This window comes from Rutilus rutilus (genome assembly GCF_951802725.1).
Source record: "Rutilus rutilus genome assembly, chromosome: 8".
NCBI classification, from domain to species: Eukaryota; Metazoa; Chordata; class Actinopteri; order Cypriniformes; family Leuciscidae; genus Rutilus; species Rutilus rutilus.
The window spans coordinates 7,464,801-7,484,274 of NC_140222.1; the positions used below are offsets into that span (position 1 = coordinate 7,464,801).

General features: G+C 40.3%; 2 protein-coding genes and 2 long non-coding RNA genes across 4 annotated transcripts in view; 1 reads left to right on the plus strand and 3 right to left on the minus strand.

Moving 5' to 3' along the window:
- Positions 1-19,474, minus strand: part of LOC311295061 — a 262,848-nt gene that overhangs the window by 227,989 nt on the left and 15,385 nt on the right. The gene's annotated exons all lie outside the window — the stretch shown is intronic.
- LOC311295005 (uncharacterized protein) lies at positions 165-9,911 on the plus strand. Its single transcript, XM_084416172.1, has 7 exons — positions 165-248; positions 5,445-6,346; positions 6,624-6,720; positions 7,183-7,284; positions 7,665-7,840; positions 8,349-8,450; positions 8,843-9,911. The coding sequence occupies exons 2-7, from the start codon at positions 5,448-5,450 to the stop codon at positions 9,612-9,614; spliced, it is 2,148 nt and encodes a 715-aa protein (XP_084272298.1). The 5' UTR covers positions 165-248; positions 5,445-5,447; the 3' UTR covers positions 9,615-9,911.
- Positions 10,318-17,084, minus strand: LOC311294753 (transcription factor aptf-4-like; the record flags this gene model as incomplete). The annotated part of the gene is made up of 11 exons (XM_084415783.1): positions 10,318-10,474; positions 10,608-10,737; positions 11,679-11,869; positions 12,624-12,678; positions 12,769-12,816; positions 13,550-13,597; positions 13,743-13,772; positions 16,033-16,080; positions 16,264-16,311; positions 16,706-16,733; positions 17,070-17,084. 11 exons carry the CDS (start codon positions 17,082-17,084, stop codon positions 10,318-10,320), a joined length of 798 nt encoding a protein of 265 aa, XP_084271909.1.
- LOC311295060 lies at positions 17,209-18,811 on the minus strand. The gene is made up of 7 exons (XR_014628166.1): positions 18,696-18,811; positions 18,531-18,563; positions 18,278-18,365; positions 18,094-18,165; positions 17,801-17,889; positions 17,611-17,713; positions 17,209-17,311 (listed from the first exon to the last, which is right to left on the minus strand). It is a non-coding gene; the product is annotated as an uncharacterized lncRNA (long non-coding RNA).

Consider the following 19,474-nt stretch of genomic DNA (forward strand, 5'->3'; position numbering starts at 1 on the left):
AGCAGGTGGGAATTTTCTTGACTCAAAGTTGTCCTGAGGGCAGAAACGTTTGTGATTGGTTCAATCTGACAACCAATCGCAAGAGGGGAGAGAATTGCAGAGGCGGGGCCACCATTTTGAAAATTCCCGCAAATATTCCTCCCGGTGCGCAGGCAGGCAGGCAATTAGGAACTGATTATCCTTTTGCGGTGGGCAGGCAAGAGGAACTGCAAGAGGAACTGCAACTGGAACTGGTTATCATTTTGAAAGTAAGTAAATTTCCTTGAAAATAGAGCATTGTATGTAACAGTTTAGCACTATGTGTGATTTTCTTTGTGCCCTCGAAATCATAGTATAATGGTGCAGCTTGTAGCTGGGTAGGCTAGCCTACTGTTTCAGAAGCAAGCTAGTGTTGTAGCTTGCATTAAAATGTTGCAGTAACTGTTGCCAGCGGTTCTTATAACAAAAATGTAGAAGAACAAGATCATTCAGAAAAACGTCAACTTTTTAGTGTGTGTACATAACTTACATGTTAACCATAAGCGCTAGCTAGTCAAGCTAATCAGGTGAGCTAGAAAGTACATCGCAATAAGCTTTACTGTACTCATATTCAAGAAATCAATGACTATTTAGGGCGTTGTAGTCTAATTTATAAATTTGGCTTTTCTTCATGACTGTTTAGTCTCATCTGGTCCCAGGGCAGAGACTATTGTTTCCCACAATTTTGTCTCAGGGCAGGTGAATCCCTCCTGGTCTCAGGGCAGAAGTCAGTCTAATTTATAAATTTGGCTTTTCTTCATGACTGTTAGTATCATCTGGTCCCAGGGCAGACAGATATTTTTTAGATTTTGGCTTTTCTTCATGACTGGTAGTATCATCTGGTCCCAGGGCAGACAGATATTTTTTAGATTTTGGCTTTTCTTCATGACTGTTAGTATCATCTGGTCCCAATTAAGGCAGAGACTGTTTCCTATGGAATGCCAAAGCTGACTTTATTTTAAATAAATAAATAAATGCATAAATATACGAAGAAATGTAAAAGAGCAAAAATACATAAATATACAAAGAAATGTAAAAAAAGTACAAATAAATTAGTATTTATACTTTTATTTCCTTAAAATATAATATTCCTTATTCCTATATAAAATTTAATTTTTTCACACATTTATTTATTTCAACTTATTTATTTCCACAAGATTTATTTATACAAGGTGTCACTGTGGCCTCAAAGCTTCAGCACTGCCACTCTGAGCTCGATTGCTGATGTGATGTCTGAGGTAAAACAAATAAATAAATGTGGAAATGAATAAAAGTGGAAATAAATAAATGTAGAAATAAATAAAAGTGTGAAAAATACAATTATACATAAAGTAATAAAAGTATAAATACTCATTTATTTGTACTTTTTTACATTTCTTTGTATATTTATTTATGTATGTATTTTTGCTCTTTTACATTTCTTCGTATATTTATGTATTTATTTATAATAAAGTCAGCTTTGGCATTCCAGGTTTCCCACATTTTGTCCCAGGGCAGGTGAATCCATCCTGGTCTCAGGGCAGAAGTTGTTTTGTAGGATTTTCCTCATGACTGTTTAGTCTCATCTGGTCCCAGGGCAAAAACCATTCTTTTCCACAATTTTGTCCCAGGGCAGGTGAATCCCTCCTGGTCTCAGGGCAGAAGTGGTCTGAGGGCAGGTGAATCTCTCCTGGTCTCAGGACAGAAGTCGTATTTTTCTGTTCTCAGGGCAACATAGTTGGACAGAATGGAGTCAGCTGTCTTCTCTGGTCTCAGGGCAGAAGTGGTCTGAGGGCAGGACGGTGAATCTCTCCTGGTCTCAGGGCAGAAGTCATATTTTTCTCTTCTCAGGGCAATATAGTTGGACAAAAGGGAGTCAGCTGTCTTCTCTGGTCTCAGGGCAGAAGTGGTCTGAGGGCAGGACGGTGAATCTCTCCTGGTCTCAGGGCAGAAGTCATATTTTTCTCTTCTCAGGGCAATATAGTTGGACAAAAGGGAGTCAACTGTCTTCTCTGGTCTGAGGGCAGAAGTGGTCTGAGGGCAGGACGGTGAATCTCTCCTGGTCTCAGGGCAGAAGTCATATTTTTCTCTTCTCAGGGCAATATAGTTGGACAAAAGGGAGTCAGCTGTCTTCTCTGGTCTCAGGGCAGAAGTGGTCTGAGGGCAGGACGGTGAATCTCTCCTGGTCTCAGGGCAGAAGTCATATTTTTCTCTTCTCAGGGCAATATAGTTGGACAAAAGGGAGTCAGCTGTCTTCTCTGGTCTCAGGGCAGAAGTGGTCTGAGGGGAGGACGGTGAATCTCTCCTGGTCTCAGGGCAGAAGTCATATTTTTCTCTTCTCAGGGCAATATAGTTGGACAAAAGGGAGTCAACTGTCTTTTCTGGTCTCAGGGCAGAAGTGGTCTGAGGGCAGGACGGTGAATCTCTCCTGGTCTCAGGGCAGAAGTCATATTTTTCTCTTCTCAGGGCAATATAGTTGGACAAAAGGGAGTCAGCTGTCTTCTCTGGTCTCAGGGCAGAAGTGGTCTGAGGGCAGGTGAATCCCTCCTGGTCTCAGGGCAGAAGTCATATTTTTCTCTTCTCAGGGCAATATAGTTGGACAAAAGGGAGTCAGCTGTCTTCTCTGGTCTCAGGGCAGAAGTGGTCTGAGGGCAGGACGGTGAATCTCTCCTGGTCTCAGGGCAGAAGTCATATTTTTCTCTTCTCAGGGCAATATAGTTGGACAAAAGGGAGTCAGCTGTCTTCTCTGGTCTCAGGGCAGAAGTGGTCTGAGGGCAGGACGGTGAATCCCTCCTGGTCTCAGGGCAGAAGTCATATTTTTCTCTTCTCAGGGCAATATAGTTGGACAAAAGGGAGTCAACTGTCTTTTCTGGTCTCAGGGCAGAAGTGGTCTGAGGGCAGGACGGTGAATCTCTCCTGGTCTCAGGGCAGAAGTCATATTTTTCTCTTCTCAGGGCAATATAGTTGGACAAAAGGGAGTCAGCTGTCTTCTCTGGTCTCAGGGCAGAAGTGGTCTGAGGGCAGGACGGTGAATCCCTCCTGGTCTCAGGGCAGAAGTCATATTTTTCTCTTCTCAGGGCAATATAGTTGGACAAAAGGGAGTCAGCTGTCTTCTCTGGTCTCAGGGCAGAAGTGGTCTGAGGGCAGGACGGTGAATCCCTCCTGGTCTCAGGGCAGAAGTCATATTTTTCTCTTCTCAGGGCAATATAGTTGGACAAAAGGGAGTCAACTGTCTTTTCTGGTCTCAGGGCAGAAGTGGTCTGAGGGCAGGACGGTGAATCTCTCCTGGTCTCAGGGCAGAAGTCATATTTTTCTCTTCTCAGGGCAATATAGTTGGACAAAAGGGAGTCAGCTGTCTTCTCTGGTCTCAGGGCAGAAGTGGTCTGAGGGCAGGACGGTGAATCCCTCCTGGTCTCAGGGCAGAAGTCATATTTTTCTCTTCTCAGGGCAATATAGTTGGACAAAAGGGAGTCAACTGTCTTTTCTGGTCTCAGGGCAGAAGTGGTCTGAGGGCAGGACGGTGAATCCCTCCTGGTCTCAGGGCAGAAGTCATATTTTTCTCTTCTCAGGGCAATATAGTTGGACAAAAGGGAGTCAGCTGTCTTCTCTGGTCTCAGGGCAGAAGTGGTCTGAGGGCAGGACGGTGAATCCCTCCTGGTCTCAGGGCAGAAGTCATATTTTTCTCTTCTCAGGGCAATATAGTTGGACAAAAGGGAGTCAACTGTCTTCTCTGGTCTGAGGGCAGAAGTGGTCTGAGGGCAGGACGGTGAATCTCTCCTGGTCTCAGGGCAGAAGTCATATTTTTCTCTTCTCAGGGCAATATAGTTGGACAAAAGGGAGTCAGCTGTCTTCTCTGGTCTCAGGGCAGAAGTGGTCTGAGGGCAGGACGGTGAATCCCTCCTGGTCTCAGGGCAGAAGTCATATTTTTCTCTTCTCAGGGCAATATAGTTGGACAAAAGGGAGTCAGCTGTCTTCTCTGGTCTCAGGGCAGAAGTGGTCTGAGGGCAGGACGGTGAATCCCTCCTGGTCTCAGGGCAGAAGTCATATTTTTCTCTTCTCAGGGCAATATAGTTGGACAAAAGGGAGTCAACTGTCTTTTCTGGTCTCAGGGCAGAAGTGGTCTGAGGGCAGGACGGTGAATCCCTCCTGGTCTCAGGGCAGAAGTCATATTTTTCTCTTCTCAGGGCAATATAGTTGGACAAAAGGGAGTCAGCTGTCTTCTCTGGTCTCAGGGCAGAAGTGGTCTGAGGGCAGGACGGTGAATCCCTCCTGGTCTCAGGGCAGAAGTCATATTTTTCTCTTCTCAGGGCAATATAGTTGGACAAAAGGGAGTCAACTGTCTTTTCTGGTCTCAGGGCAGAAGTGGTCTGAGGGCAGGACGGTGAATCCCTCCTGGTCTCAGGGCAGAAGTCATATTTTTCTCTTCTCAGGGCAATATAGTTGGACAAAAGGGAGTCAACTGTCTTTTCTGGTCTCAGGGCAGAAGTGGTCTGAGGGCAGGACGGTGAATCCCTCCTGGTCTCAGGGCAGAAGTCATATTTTTCTCTTCTCAGGGCAATATAGTTGGACAAAAGGGAGTCAGCTGTCTTCTCTGGTCTCAGGGCAGAAGTGGTCTGAGGGCAGGACGGTGAATCTCTCCTGGTCTCAGGGCAGAAGTAATATTTTTCTCTTCTCAGGGCAATATAGTTGGACAAAAGGGAGTCAGCTGTCTTCTCTGGTCTCAGGGCAGAAGTGGTCTGAGGGCAGGTGAATCTCTCCTGGTCTCAGGGCAGAAGTCATATTTTTCTCTTCTCAGGGCAATATAGTTGGACAAAAGGGAGTCAGCTGTCTTCTCTGGTCTCAGGGCAGAAGTGGTCTGAGGGCAGGACGGTGAATCTCTCCTGGTCTCAGGGCAGAAGTCATATTTTTCTCTTCTCAGGGCAATATAGTTGGACAAAAGGGAGTCAGCTGTCTTCTCTGGTCTCAGGGCAGAAGGCATATTTTTTTATGTATTATTTAGTATATTAGTAGTTTGTATAATATGCAGCGCTGCCTGGAATAATAATAATTCTTCTTCTTCTTCTTCTTCTTCTTCTTCTTCTTCTTCTTCTTCTTCTTCTTCTTCTTCTTCTTCTTCTTCTTCTTCTTCTTCTTCTTCTTCTTCTTCTTCTTCTTCTTCTTCTTCTTCTTCTTCTTCTTCTTCTTCTTCTTCTTCTTCTTCTTCTTCTTCTTCTTCTTCTTCTTCTTCTTCTTCTTCTTCTTCTTCTTCTTCTTCTTCTTCTTCTTCTTCTTCTTCTTCTTCTTCTTCTTCTTCTTCTTCTTCTTCTTCTTCTTCTTCTTCTTCTTCTTCTTCTTCTTCTTCTTCTTCTTCTTCTTCAAAATATTTATCACGACCGATCAGTTTTATGCTTAGCCTGTGTTTCTCCAAAAATCTATATGTTCAAGTTTAGTGTCTTTTATAATTTCAGAATATGGCGACACATTGGGTGAATGGTGTTAAAAAACGGTTGAAGAAGCCACATGACTCCAGGGTCCACCAAGATGTTGTTATTATTAGGGGGGATGCCAAGGAGTTCATGGAGGGTTACATCAAAGAAGTGCAGGAGAAGGAGCATTGCTACTTCAGACCCCCAGTCTGCCGCCGGCAGGACTATTATTACTATGGCTGTGACCGTGGGAATCACGCTGCAGGCAAAAGTAATGGAGAAGCCACACAAACTCGGGCCAATTCTTGCAAGGCATACATCTCTTTCAAAGTCATCACGGATGCCGGAATATCAGGTGCCATAATCCAAAAGATGCTACAGCACACTGGCCATGACGAGGCTAATTCTAAAGAGAAAAACCGCATCCACCCAGACCTGCATTCCCTCATTAAAATATGGCTTCAACAGGGTTGTTCTACTTCTGAGATCTTAATAAAAAGCTATGATTGGGCTCAACAAAATGGGCATGTGGACAAAAAAGACCGCCGGTTTTACTTGACCCCTAATGACATTCGGCTTTTAAAGAAAAACCTCAGAGGTGTGGGTGACAGTGATTCTGTCAGTGTGGACCATTTGGTTTCCATGGAACTCAGAGACAACATCTGTTTTTATCAGCCACTTCACAATGAACAACCATTCATTTTAGTTGTACAAACACCATTTCAAAAACAACTTTTGGAAGAGAACCCCCATCCAATGGTTTTCATGGATGCTTCATACAAAGGCATAACAGCCTACGGGTATGCATTTTATGCACTGTTATTGATAAACAAAACTGGAAGAGGTGTGCCATTTGCCTATTTTATCCTGAGCAAGGAAACTACTGCAACAGTAAGCCTCTGCCTACAGAAGCTTCAATTGAGTAACCCAAGCTTCTATCCAAGGTCAGTCAAATGTTAGCATAATTTATGTTATACTGTATTTATTCTTTTCTTTGTAATTGGAACAACAGGAAATATGCATGTTTGACTTTGAATCTGGAAATACTACTGCACTGAGCTACAGCTTTTGAATTTTGGATCTCACTAGGTTCTTAACTCTATTCTAAATTTTCTTGATACAATGTTTACACTGTATACAATACACTCTGTCTAATGTATGCTTTTGGGTGTGGTGCAACTTTTTCCTCTCTTCTCTTTTCTTTCTTTTTCAATGTTACAGGTCAGTGATGATGGACCGTGACTTGAGAGTGCTTAATGCTATTAAAAGCGTTTTCCCAAATGCAAAGCTTCTCCTTTGTTGGTTCCATGTGCTTCAGGTAAGTCGATGAATATACAATATCACTATTTGTGACATTTAAATCTACAATGTTGTGCAGTTGACATTGACAAACTAACAGGAAAGGTCAACTGAGCAGGTACAAAGTACTATTCTAGAGATCTTTGGCAAAGTGTGCTGTTTTCAACAGTGTTCTTTAAAAATGTGGTGGGTGTGTAAACAAGTGTAATCTTTAACTGTACTGTATATTAAGGGCAATCAACTAGTGGTCTGCAACGTAATTGCTGGTGGTTGTGACATAAATACTTACAGTTTGCAGTATATGCTTATTTCAAATCCTGAATTCTACTTACATGAAACATGAAAATTTGGGATATACTGAGTTACATTGCAGTACAATAACATAAACTCCCTTTTGGCCAAGCAATAGAAACTAACTGCCACGTGACAGGGTGAAATAACATACCCTAATGTGCATCTGAAGCAATTTATGCTGTTATAGGCTGTTAACCGGTGGCTTGTGAAGACAGATGGAGGTCACCTGACACCTGAACAAAGAAATGTGGTAATTCATGCCATGGCATCAATGAAAGCTTGTCTGACGGTACTATATTTACTATATTTTCTTACATTCATAACCCCAGTGCAACTAAGTGGTCCTGAACAAATTATGCATTCTGTAGTGCAGTGGTTCCCAAACCTGTCCTGGAGGACCACCAACACTGCACGTTTTCTTTTTCTCCCTAGTCAAACACACCTGATTCAACTCATCAGCTCATTAACCCATGTGATAATGAGCTGATGAGTTGAATCAGGTGTATTTGACTAGGGAGAAAAAGAAAACGTGCAGTGTTGGTGGTCCTCCAGGACAGGTTTGGGATCCACTGCTGTAGTGTACATAATAGTGAGTTTACAATTATTTATACTTTTTCTTTTTAATGTTTGTATATAAGCATCTCAGATTAAATATGTTTTTCCCCTAAGGAGGAAGAGTTTCTCAATGTATCTGCCAAGAAATGCAGTGAGATCGACACCTTTTTGGATAGTCCCCATGTAACAACTTATCTGAAGACAAATTGGTTTACTTATGCGGAGCTGTGGGTAAACTTTGGCAGAACGTTCTATCACTGTAGCAGTGAGACAAACAACAAGGCTGAAAGGTATTTTACTTACATTTGCCAATAATATTTCAAATAATTTATTTTCATATTGGGATCAGAGTATTTGCTTAAAACATCAAGGTGTTGCTAACATCATGTTCCTAAAATTATGCATGCAAATATAGTGCCAGTCTCTACTAGCTTTTCTCAAAATGGCATGGGCCTATCTAATACCACATATTGAACACTGACTTACTATGCACTGAACGTTACGTCTTACCACAAGGCCGGCTCACCTCGTGGTCTGACTATTGGGAGGCAAAGTTTACCATGAACTGAAAAACCCATATTCCCCAAATCAGCAGTTAATGCAGCTCTTTAGGTTGAATGAGCGAGGTTTCACTGAAGTCAGAAAAAATATGTAGGAATCAGTGTTTTACACTGATAGTTTATTTTGTATTGCTATTCAATTATTTTCTCCCAATTTGATAGGAAGCCAATGGTATGGTGGGTGTCAGATTTGTAATTGTCAAGCTTTTCACGTTTTTCATCCCTTTCTGTCTTAAAGATTTTTCCTTACGTTGAAATACCAGTTTCTGCGAGGCCAGGCAAACCGAAGAGTCGACCAACTTCTGCTTTTGCTATGTGGAGATGTAGAAAAGTATTACAGGTTAGTAATCTCTCTAACAGGGAATGTGGATTTTGCCAAATGGCTATTTCAGCCTGTTATAGAATAAAATAAAATGAGACGCAGCTACTTTCATGAAGCTTGCCACCCTCTCACAGTCTTAACAGTGAATTCATTTTTTATGGAGCTGTTGCACTAAAAAACAATCACCATGGCTACATGACTACACAATGAAACTTGCATTTAGCTAAAATCTATCCAACAATAAGGGCCAATATACAGAATGGTTATGAGTTTATGGTATTGCATAAGTTATTGGCCATCCAATCAGAATATGCAAAATGTGTGCCATTAAAAAGTTTCTGTCCTATCTGAGGCAAAGGCTACTATTTTACTGTAATTCCAAATTTGTGTCTTGTTTTTCATTACTGCAGCTACATGGATGGCCTCAGCGAAGCAGGACGACTGACATTATCCAGCTCTGCTGCTCACCAGGCTGCTGCGCTGCTATTTAAAAATGGTGTGGGCAAAGATTTGGACATAGAAGCGGGGCAGTGCTTTGTGCCGTCACAGTCAACAAACACAGCCTACAAAGTTAACTTGTTACACTTCACGTGTGAATGCACCAATTTCCGGATGGGAAACATATGCAAACATATTCTCTTGGTGAAGATGGAGGTAGGCAGGAGAGGTATTGACATTGAAAAAATGCGTAATAATAAAGCGCTAGAAATCATCAGCCTCCGTCTCTATCAGCAGACTGAAGATGAAATAACCATCTTCAATAGTGATGGGACTATGAGTATTGTGAATAGGAAAACTCCGACTTTGTGCACATGCATTGCTAATAGTTTTGGAGAAAGATGTGTTTGCATACATGTCACACATGTCCTCAAGCCTCAAGACATTCTCACAGACCCCAAAGAAAATGCACAAGTGTCTGAAGCCTCCCATGGGAATCCTCCCATACAGTCCATGTTATCAGACCTACTAGAGTGGAGCAAGTCCGAAGCATTTGAACATACCCCTGAACTGTACAATACCATCCAAAGAGCACACAAGCTGGCTTTTGGAAAATTCACTGCTGTGTCCAGAAAAAAGAAAATTACCCCTTTACATGGTTACCGTAAAAAAATTAAAAAAGCTAGACTGCAGAGAGCAGTAGTTGAGAACTTTAAAAGCAAAAGAAGAGCAAGAAGAACTTAATTCTGTTATTCTGGAGGTGCCATTGTTTGCATGTGAAAGCGCCCGTCTTGATTGGTTGATGAATTTTCTTGGTAGTTAAGGTAAATAAAATACTGATAATTAAATCAAAGTTTTATGAAGTTTTGGGAAATATATAGACTTCTTACATTAATGGCAGAAGCAATAGTAGTGTTTTACCAATATGAAATGTAAATTACACCAGCAGAGTGGTGAAGTACACAGGTCCCGTAATTCAGTAAAAGTATTGATCCCCAAGAAAAATGTACTCACAATTACAAATAAAGAAAATTGCTTTATAACTTTGATGCTTTGATACATTCTCAGTCCAAAACCAAGACTTTACATACATTCTTATGGTTTAACTTAACATGTATTTGGCAAATTATGTTTTCAACCTTGTGTTGTCACAAAAAAAAAAAAAACACTTTCTTCAACGGTTTAAGCCATTTTTTTCACAGTTTGGTTTTGCTTTTTCCAACATTTTAAATGATTTCTTTTACATATTTTCAGTGCTTATTTCTACGTCCCATATTTTCTGATATAAAACAAAAATTGAAACCGGGTCAATTTCACCCGAAGTCAACACAAGGGTTAAATCACATCTATATTGTGCAAAGTATTTTACTTAGTAAACCATAAAGACTATTCCTTTGTCAAGGCTACCCATAAATGCAGATACCACTTTAAAATTGACATGCTTTATTTACTTCTGGAGACAGTGGAGGTTCTCTGCCTCGACCAGGCACGCATCAATTAAAGAAAACGCACCCTTCAACATTTCTGGTCCAAGGCCATGCGTAGCGAGGTTGTAATAGGACCAGTTGGCCTCCATCGCGGTCTTTATCCTTGTTAGTGTCTGCCTGCAAAAGTGTTAAAAACAGATGTTATTGACATAAAGAACAGTGGTAGAGGTGATGTAATACAATAATGCATATGTAGATCTAAGCCTTTTTAATCTTGCATACTGGCATTGGTAACAACAGATCAATGAACCTGCAGTGTTGGGCCTTGACGATGGCCTCAAGATGTTGGTCCTCCTCCAGGCAAGCCTGGCCAATTTTTTGAATTGGTAGGTATTTAAAACCCATGTAATTTACATCCTCTGCAAGGGCCAGACATTCTTCTACAAATACACAGTGCAAGAGAGTACAAAAAAATTATATTTTTGTCAAACTAAGAATGGAGTATACTGTTAAGGACAGAAACGAGATTCAGTCATTCCAAAAAAAGTTCTGATCAACAAGTGAAAGTGCCTTGATGATGCCATTTGATGAGTCCGCCTAGTTGATAAGATCTATGAAAATTTCATAATTACAGCCTATAATGTTACTTGGGGAAGAGGTAAGTCCTGTTAATTCAAGACCTCTCAGTAATACAAAGGTAGATTCTTTCTGAGCCTACTTATCCCAGAATCTTCATTTAAGTGGGCTAACATCTTACAGAGACATAAGACACGATAACGAGATAGCGTCTATAAACAAAAGATGTTTACCCAACCTCCTATCTCACTGTTTTCTGCAACCAAAAACATATAGATCAGAGTTAATAATCTATGTGCATCCGTGTTGGTGGCAATTTCTAAGTGAATAGGTCAATGATGCAATAATCACAATAAATAATAAAACTTGTAAAACAAGATTTGAAAATTAAAAAATATTTTTGCTATTTGTCTTATTCATTCTTATGATTTGACATCACAGTGAGGTTGCAATTTCACCCCGATTGCATGCCATACTGCTGTAAAGTGTAAGATGGTGGTATTGGAAAAGCCTAATATTTTCTGAGGTGGTACTCAAGGTAAAAAATTTTTTAAATCACTGCCCAATGTCATGCAGAATAGTTATTTCTGGCAATGTGTTTGTATTGTGCGTAACAAGAACCAATTTCAATGCCTTCACATCCTGCCAAAATAGTGCAAAATTACCAAAATCTTAATGGTAACAAAGATTTCCGCCTAGCCAGACTATTAAGAAAAGATTCTTATACCAGCTGTGTGAAGTGATGGGTGGTCCACTGCCCTTAAACTCTTGCACATCATGTTCTTAACCTCTAGACCTCAGTTACCTTCACACAACTTGCTGACACTTGTTGACAGCCTGATTCGTGGTCCTGGCTCCACCTGTGAGTCGTGCAACTTGGCCATGACCGCCTCTTTTTGGCTCTTGCCTTTCCTTAAGTAGGCCACCAGAGCATTGGGCGAATAGCCCTCTGGTGGCCCACACCTTCTAACCAGTTCCTCCCTAGTCACTTTATATCTGCAATATCAGTGGAGATTTTAAGCAGGCATATAGAGTTAAAACAATCTTCTACCTTGTAGAAATGTTGGTAGGTAACACTTTAGGTACAGGAGAACACATACATGACACCTTAAAAAGGGTTTTAAATCTAGGTGGAAGCTGGGGACTTTTAAAGATTTATTCCACAGCAAAGGTGCTGCAAGTAGGAATTTTGTGCCATGTTAGCATGATGAGCCATGTAAGAGGCTGTTATGAGCTTTTGTAAAGGCTTAGGAATATGATATGCACCTGTCCTTACAGCAAGAGTTTACCTAAATTTGGGAAATTAGTAATTGTCTGTAGAGAAACAGATTTCTGCTTAAAAATTCCTTCTGTGTACTTCTGATAGCCTAGTTACCAGCCCCACCTACTTCATTTCATACAGTAAGTGTGACCCCGCGCAATCACAGTTCCGGACTTTGAAAACATACCGAGCCAAATGCGTTCCTCCCTTGTACACAGAAACATTTTTCGATTGTCTACGTTCGTTAGTACCTCCCAAGAAGGTAATTTCTCAGGGCCAGACATAACTGCAGAGCAAATTTAAATTTAAATATAATAGCGTGCAACACCGAGGGTTATACCCAGTCTAATATACTGTATTTTCCGCACTATAAGGTGGTAATCGTGCAATGTGTAGACCTGTGCACAGTTATTGTTTGGAACTATTAATTGCTTAGAGAAGAATTATGTAAATGTATGAAATATTGATGGTAATGACATACAAAGTTACCTTTTGGCCTTGGTCCCGTCAGGTAACCGGAGAACACTCTCCACTTCGAATAATACTGTAGAAGTGAAAAAATATTGTTTTTATTTTATTGTCAACTCATTTCATGGCCAAAACTATGCTGACCATAAATACAGTATCTTCCTACCTTGTTCACCCTCTGTGGACTCAGATTCCTGTGCAAGGCCACCATCTACTATATTTAAAGGAGAAATCCGGTGAATTTTAACATTGAGCTAATTTTTTTGTAATAAAAATATTTTTGGATAAAAATTATGTTATTTAAGCCAGCGCAAATACTTATATTTACATCCTGTTTTCGGTCGAAGGCCATAGTAATCGATTGTTGAGTTCACGCGCGTGATCATAGGTAACTTAACCTATGCGCGTGAACTCGACAATCGACTAGTATGGCCTTTGACCGAAAACAGGATGTAAATATAGGTATGAGCGCTGGCTGAATTAACTTCACTTTTATTCATATCTTTCACATCTACTGCAGTCAGATTCAATCCGTGTTCACTCTGAAGGAATCACTCACATTGGCTGTGCACTTGTAATGACACATCAAGGATGTTAAGAGGATAAAAGCAGGTTTAAAACTTGCCCCATTGAAGTCAACAGGGTGCAAATTTTAAAAAGAGGATAACACGTTGTAGGCAACACCGATTTGTGTCGTTGTTCTCTGTACTGACAGCACTCCAAATTTACAAAAAAATTAGCTCAATGTTAAAATTGACCGGAGTTCTCCTTTAAGACCAATCAGAGAACAGCATTCAGGGAACAAACTGTTTCAAAAGAAAGATCTCTGTACTTTCCTAACAGCAAAGTTAATACATCAAAGACACAATTGCTTACTGAAAAGATCCCTAAATGTATGTTGTGAGTGAGTGACTCGAATGCTGACCATAAATACAGTATCTTCCTACCTTGTTCACCCTCCGTGGACTCAGATTCCTGTGCAAGGCCACCATCTACTATATATAAGACCAATCAGAGAACAGCATTCAGGGAACAAACTGTTTCAAAAGAAAGATCTCTGTACTTTCCTAACAGCAATGTGCTGTTGGTGGCAGAGGAAAGGTGCGTATGTGTGTGTGTGTTCTCTCTATTTTTTTTTACCTGCACATGGGTGCTCTCCAACAGGTTGATCTGTCCAAACATAAAAGAAAACAAATGCCTACATGAAAGATCTTCAGGTGGGCTGTGTGTGTTTGTATATTTCTTACCTAAAAAGCAGTGCTATGTGGATCAGTTAATACATCAAAGACACAATTGACCTTTCGCCGGCCCCTCCCCCTAAACGGCCATTGTCCAATCACACATCATAGCAACCGTTACTATGTGAGCAGGTCCGACAAACATTAGCAAGATGGTGTTGAAGCGTGCGCCCACGGCGTTTGTAAATCGGACACTAGATACCCCGAGAGATTGTCTGGAGGAGTTGTGTTCTTTCCATTCCCAAAGCCGAAAACACAACGTGAGCGATGCCTACAATGGATAAAACAGTGTGGACGGCCCCACTCCCAGTTAAATGTGTCGAACATTACGAAGCATAAATACGTCTGCTGGCTGTGGTGTCGATGGCTACTTAAAGTTTTTTTGTTTTGTTTTTCTGATCTGAAAAACTATCCTATCTGTTACTCAAAAAACATATTATTGTCTGAACCGCGAGTTTTATGATCTGTTGTCCCCCTAATAAATATTATAGTAAGTGCATTATGAAAGACAAGCAATGAAAGTTATTTAGATGCAAATTAAGGCTATGTCTGGTTAAACAGTTATTGTGCCCTATCTTGCACCCAGCGCAATTGACTTTGTACACGGACGCATGTATCATTCCTATTTTGCACCCGCGCAAAGCGGACTTTTCCCTCCACAGAAGCAGGTCGGTTAACTAAGAAATACACTTGCGCTCCCCGGGGCGGTTCAGCGCAAAGAGGAGGCGTGTTCCGGCGCAAACGTTCCCTCATGCTATTTTACAGGTTTAGAAAACAATTCCGCCACTGACCAAAAAAAAACAGTTTAAAGTCAGTGGCGCGTTGCACATGTTATTCATATGCTATTTTAAGGGCGCATGCTTGGCCTAAATCAATGTAGCATGTGCACAACGCACATACACTTTGATTCTCTCATCTACACACAGACGCAGCAGTTATCATTTTTGCAAATCATACATTATTACGATAGATAGATAGATAGATAGATAGATATAGTTTATTATAAAAGCATACATCTAGCTTATACATTTACCCAAATTATCATACGCCTGTTTAACCGATGTTAATTTGGGTGTGTTTCTCCATCCCCAACGTCCCTGACGGGAACGTCGGTCTCCTCGGCCTTGAACCGCTCCTGGCGTGCGCCTGGCAAATCCGCCGTTATAATAGGAATCCGCTTTAGAACAAGCGCGCCTGCTCTTAAAGGGAATGTGAGATGATGCTCTGATTGGTTTATTTCACGTTACGCCCAAACCACACCTATGAATAATGAAGCTACTTCAGACCAACCCCTTTTAGATTTGCGCCAGGGGCAAGAGTCATTTATCCCGCCGGGAAAATAGCAACAGCGCCAAGACCCGCCCACAAAGTTACTTGCGCTTTGACACTTGCGTTTCAGATCGTTAAAATAGGGCCCAATGTGTGATTTCGTTTATTGTGCGTTGTCAACTTGAAGCATGAATTTGAGAAAGAAAATCATTTTTGGAAGAAAATGCACCACGTACTTTTGTCAATGATATAAGTTATAGCTAAAAGATTGTAAAAGCTTTCAGTTCACCCTGCCTAATTGTAGTTGAAAAGTCAAATTAAGCTTGATTAATGATATACTGTGACTGATCAGATAAACTACAGCATCGAGAATATAACTCCCATGTGTTTTGCAGCATTTAAAATTTTTGTCATAGTGTGTTATGCGAAAAAACACACATAAGAAATTATTGCTGACAGTTTTTTCTTTCACACAAAAACACAACAGTTTCAACAGTGTCTTTCAATGCTTTTAAACACTTGTTTTCTTGTTCTTTGTCATATCACAAATGATGTGTATGAACACCGGTAAGTTAAGCATTAGCCTCGATAGAGACGTAGATAGTAGTCGTGTCTCCTTCATTGCGTATTTTTATATTTTGAATATATCCCTCCACTGCATACTGTAACCCCTTTTGCCTCGATCTGGAGGATATCGCGGAGGTATTGCTCCAAAAATGGTCACTGACACGCACGGGTATACCTCTTCCCGTCATGGCAATCTGTCGCGCTGGTTGTGTTTGACCATTTGTTTGTCGGACGTAGCAACAGTAACTAAGGGGGGCGGGACTCGGCGAAAGGTCAATTGCTTACTGAAAAGATCCCTACATGTATGTTGTGAGTGAGTGACTCGAATGCTGACCATAAATAAAGTATCTTCCTACCTTGTTCACCCTCCGTGGACTCAGATTCCTGTGCAAGGCCACCATCTACTATATATAAGACCAATCAGAGAACAGCATTCAGGGAACAAACTGTTTCAAAAGAAAGATCTCTGTACTTTCCTAACAGCAAAGTTAATACATCAAAGACACAATTGCTTACTGAAAAGATCCCTAAATGTATGTTGTGAGTGAGTGACTCGAATGCTGACCATAAATACAGTATCTTCCTACCTTGTTCACCCTCCGTGGACTCAGATTCCTGTGCAAGGCCACCATCTACTATATATAAGACCAATCAGAGAACAGCATTCAGGGAACAAACTGTTTCAAAAGAAAGATCTCTGTACTTTCCTAACAGCAAAGTTAATACATCAAAGACACAATTGCTTACTGAAAAGATCCCTACATGTATGTTGTGAGTGAGTGACTCGAATGCTGATCACCATCTACTGTATTTAAGACTGTGTCTGTGTGTGTGTGTGTGTGTGTGTGTACCTAAGCTAATCAAGAGCAGAACCAGTCTTGGAACAACATTGGTACAAATTTACTTAACATTAACAATTATACTAGGTTTGGTTGTAGCTTGTCTACATACATCAGCCCTACTTAGCAAACAGAATTGCCTAGAATCTCAATACACCTAAAATGAATCCCAGTCTGTGGCTGTTCTTACCTGTATTTTTAGACTTGGCGATTTTTCCCTAGAAAAGAGAAAAAAACATTAAGTATACAATGTGTTGAGAAACAGTATGTATATTTTGATCATTAACCCTTGCCTTTTTTCTTCTTAGAGTCTTCGTATCTAAAAGAAATGAACATGTTTCTTAATGTCATTTTAATGTTATTATAATGTTTCAAAAACCAAATAATAATCATGAAAATAATGATTCATTCTGCATGCTTATTTCAATGTGCGTAGAACCAAGACAGTGTATTCACCTCATCCTTCTAAGAAAGATCGTAAATAAATAGCATCTGATTTTGAACATAAACTTAATGTCATATTTTATGCTTGAAATGATGTAGTAACAATGTACTCCGAAGTATGACATCCTCCGAATTTACAAGTTAAAGCTACCACTCCAAATCATCAGTAAGTTAAACTTAATGCAGGCAGCTACAGGTAGCCAGCAGAGCTCAATAAGGAGCACCCATACCGTACATATGTCTACTACTTACCAAGGGAGTTGAACAACAAAGTCCCAAGTCTCTCCCGCTCTTGAGCGATAGGGAGGCATTGGAGGTGCCCTTGTTGTCCCTGGAGGATCATTTCTGCAAACTAAAAGAGCAACAGAAAGTCTATTTTAATGAAATAATGTAACTTATAATAAATGTGAACAACAAATTGTGGTAAAAAATTTTTTGACTATATTACAAGAGAAGATTATGGGGCTCATTTAATAATTATATGATCATGATTCCTGTATCGTGTGCTGAAGGTAGTACTGTGTCCATGTCAAAAATCCATTAATATTTGATCTGAAACTTTCATTCAAAATTGCTCTAAAGTGAAAACTAAAAATATTTATATTTTCAAAAGAAAACAGAAACATTATGCAGAAAACGACCAAACTGTACCATTAGTGAGAACACCCCACATGACAAAGCGTCGTTTTGTAAGTCATGGTCCCTCTTCATCATCTTCCAGGGCCCTTGGCAGCCTCTGCTAGCAGCAAATAAGCTGAAAGATTAGAGAAAATAATTGTGAAGGAGATCTCTGCTGAATTTTCATTATCTCATTTTATAGAGCAATACAAAAACCTTGTACCTCCAATTTTCCATTATTTGGAAGCAATGCTGTGGTTGCTCCCCCAAGGAGTCGATGTAGGTGATAGTTCCCTCTTTCAAGTTGCAATGCTATACAAAAGATGGGAAAACATATGAGAAAGGTTTGAAGGAGAATTTCAACCAATCTGTGTTGAAAATGATTGAAATTATTTTAAAACGTGAAGCACTAACAGCTCATACAACACAAATGAGAATGACACAACAGCAACAATAATGACTAGTGTGATGCTATTTAGCGAATAATAGTCTCTGCATAACCTAACAGCAACCTACAAAGAGGGTCCAGTGGCACTCTCCCAGCAAGTAGGGCCCGAAGATGGCACTGGCTCCTTTAAGAATGTTTTTCTGACAGGAAAAGAAGAAAACATTCATGAACAAACATAAATAAACTTGACACCTAATGTGTTCAGCAGCACTGCCACTGAACAATAACTTTAAACATTTACATAACTCTTACTTTTAAGAAATAAGTACTCCTAGCCCTAGAGCTGCCCTCCAAAATCAGGCGCATAGCCTGACTATTAATTGCCTCTGTCCCAGGCTGGCTCTAAGCGAGGGAGAGAAATGGTTTAAGTCATTAAATCATGTTAAATCTATATTTGAATTGTATGTATGTATGTGAGTGAGTGAGTGAGTGAGTGAGTGAGTGAGTGAGTGAGTGAGTGAGTGAGTGAGTGAGTGAGTGAGTTTTGTAAAAAGGTATGAGTTACCCTGCTCATGACGTAAAATAAGGCATCCATTACCTGGGGAAGTAATACATAAAAAAATTATATAAAATTATATAATATACATATATATATATAAACTGCAATAAATCACAATAGAGTCAAGGTGAAGGGGAAGAGGATAATTTTTTTAAAGAAATAGAAAATTACCTCATCTGGAAGTTCAAATGGGCCTAAAAGGGCCTCCAAACTACCCAGAAAGATTTGGAAAGGCCCAATTGTCCCAAGGACATCTTCACTATGAAGTCCTTGGGACTTCAGTGTTTCTAAGTCTGCATGGGTGAAGAAAATAAAAGTCCCAAAATAAGTCACCTTACTTAGGCTAACAGGCACAAATGTAATCCAATCAACTATTACATGTAGCATACAAAACTACTTTAAAGTAGTGCTGGCAATTTGGCGAATTAGTTTTTTCCCCACGATTTTTATAATCTTTGGCGTCTAAAATTCACATTTATCGACTAGCGACTTTTTTGCCGACTTCTGAATGTGTTGGTTTCACACGTTGTTTTGGTGATAACCATCAAAATACACAGTCTAACAGCGCTCTGTTTCAAGTGCTTATCTGTGAGTTAGTGATGTCACACTAGGCTGAAACGGGCAACTAGAGCATATGGGCAAAAGTTTTAGACACATGTACTATGTTGAGGCAAGTCGGGGCCACATATTATACAATTTATAAATAGCCTAGTTGTGTTGAATGCCATGCCAATGATGTTTAATGTTACAGCAGCGCCAGCACTTCTCATTATTTCACAAATTTTTGGTAGGTTACAGCCTCATCATGGGCCTATTACATAAAAACAATCTGGCAAGTGCTTGTGTTGCCCATGTGTCTAATCGTTCTAAAAACACCAGCTAAAAAAAGTACCGGAATGTGCTCTACCTGGTCAGATGTATGCAAATTATATCATTATGTATGCAGATGA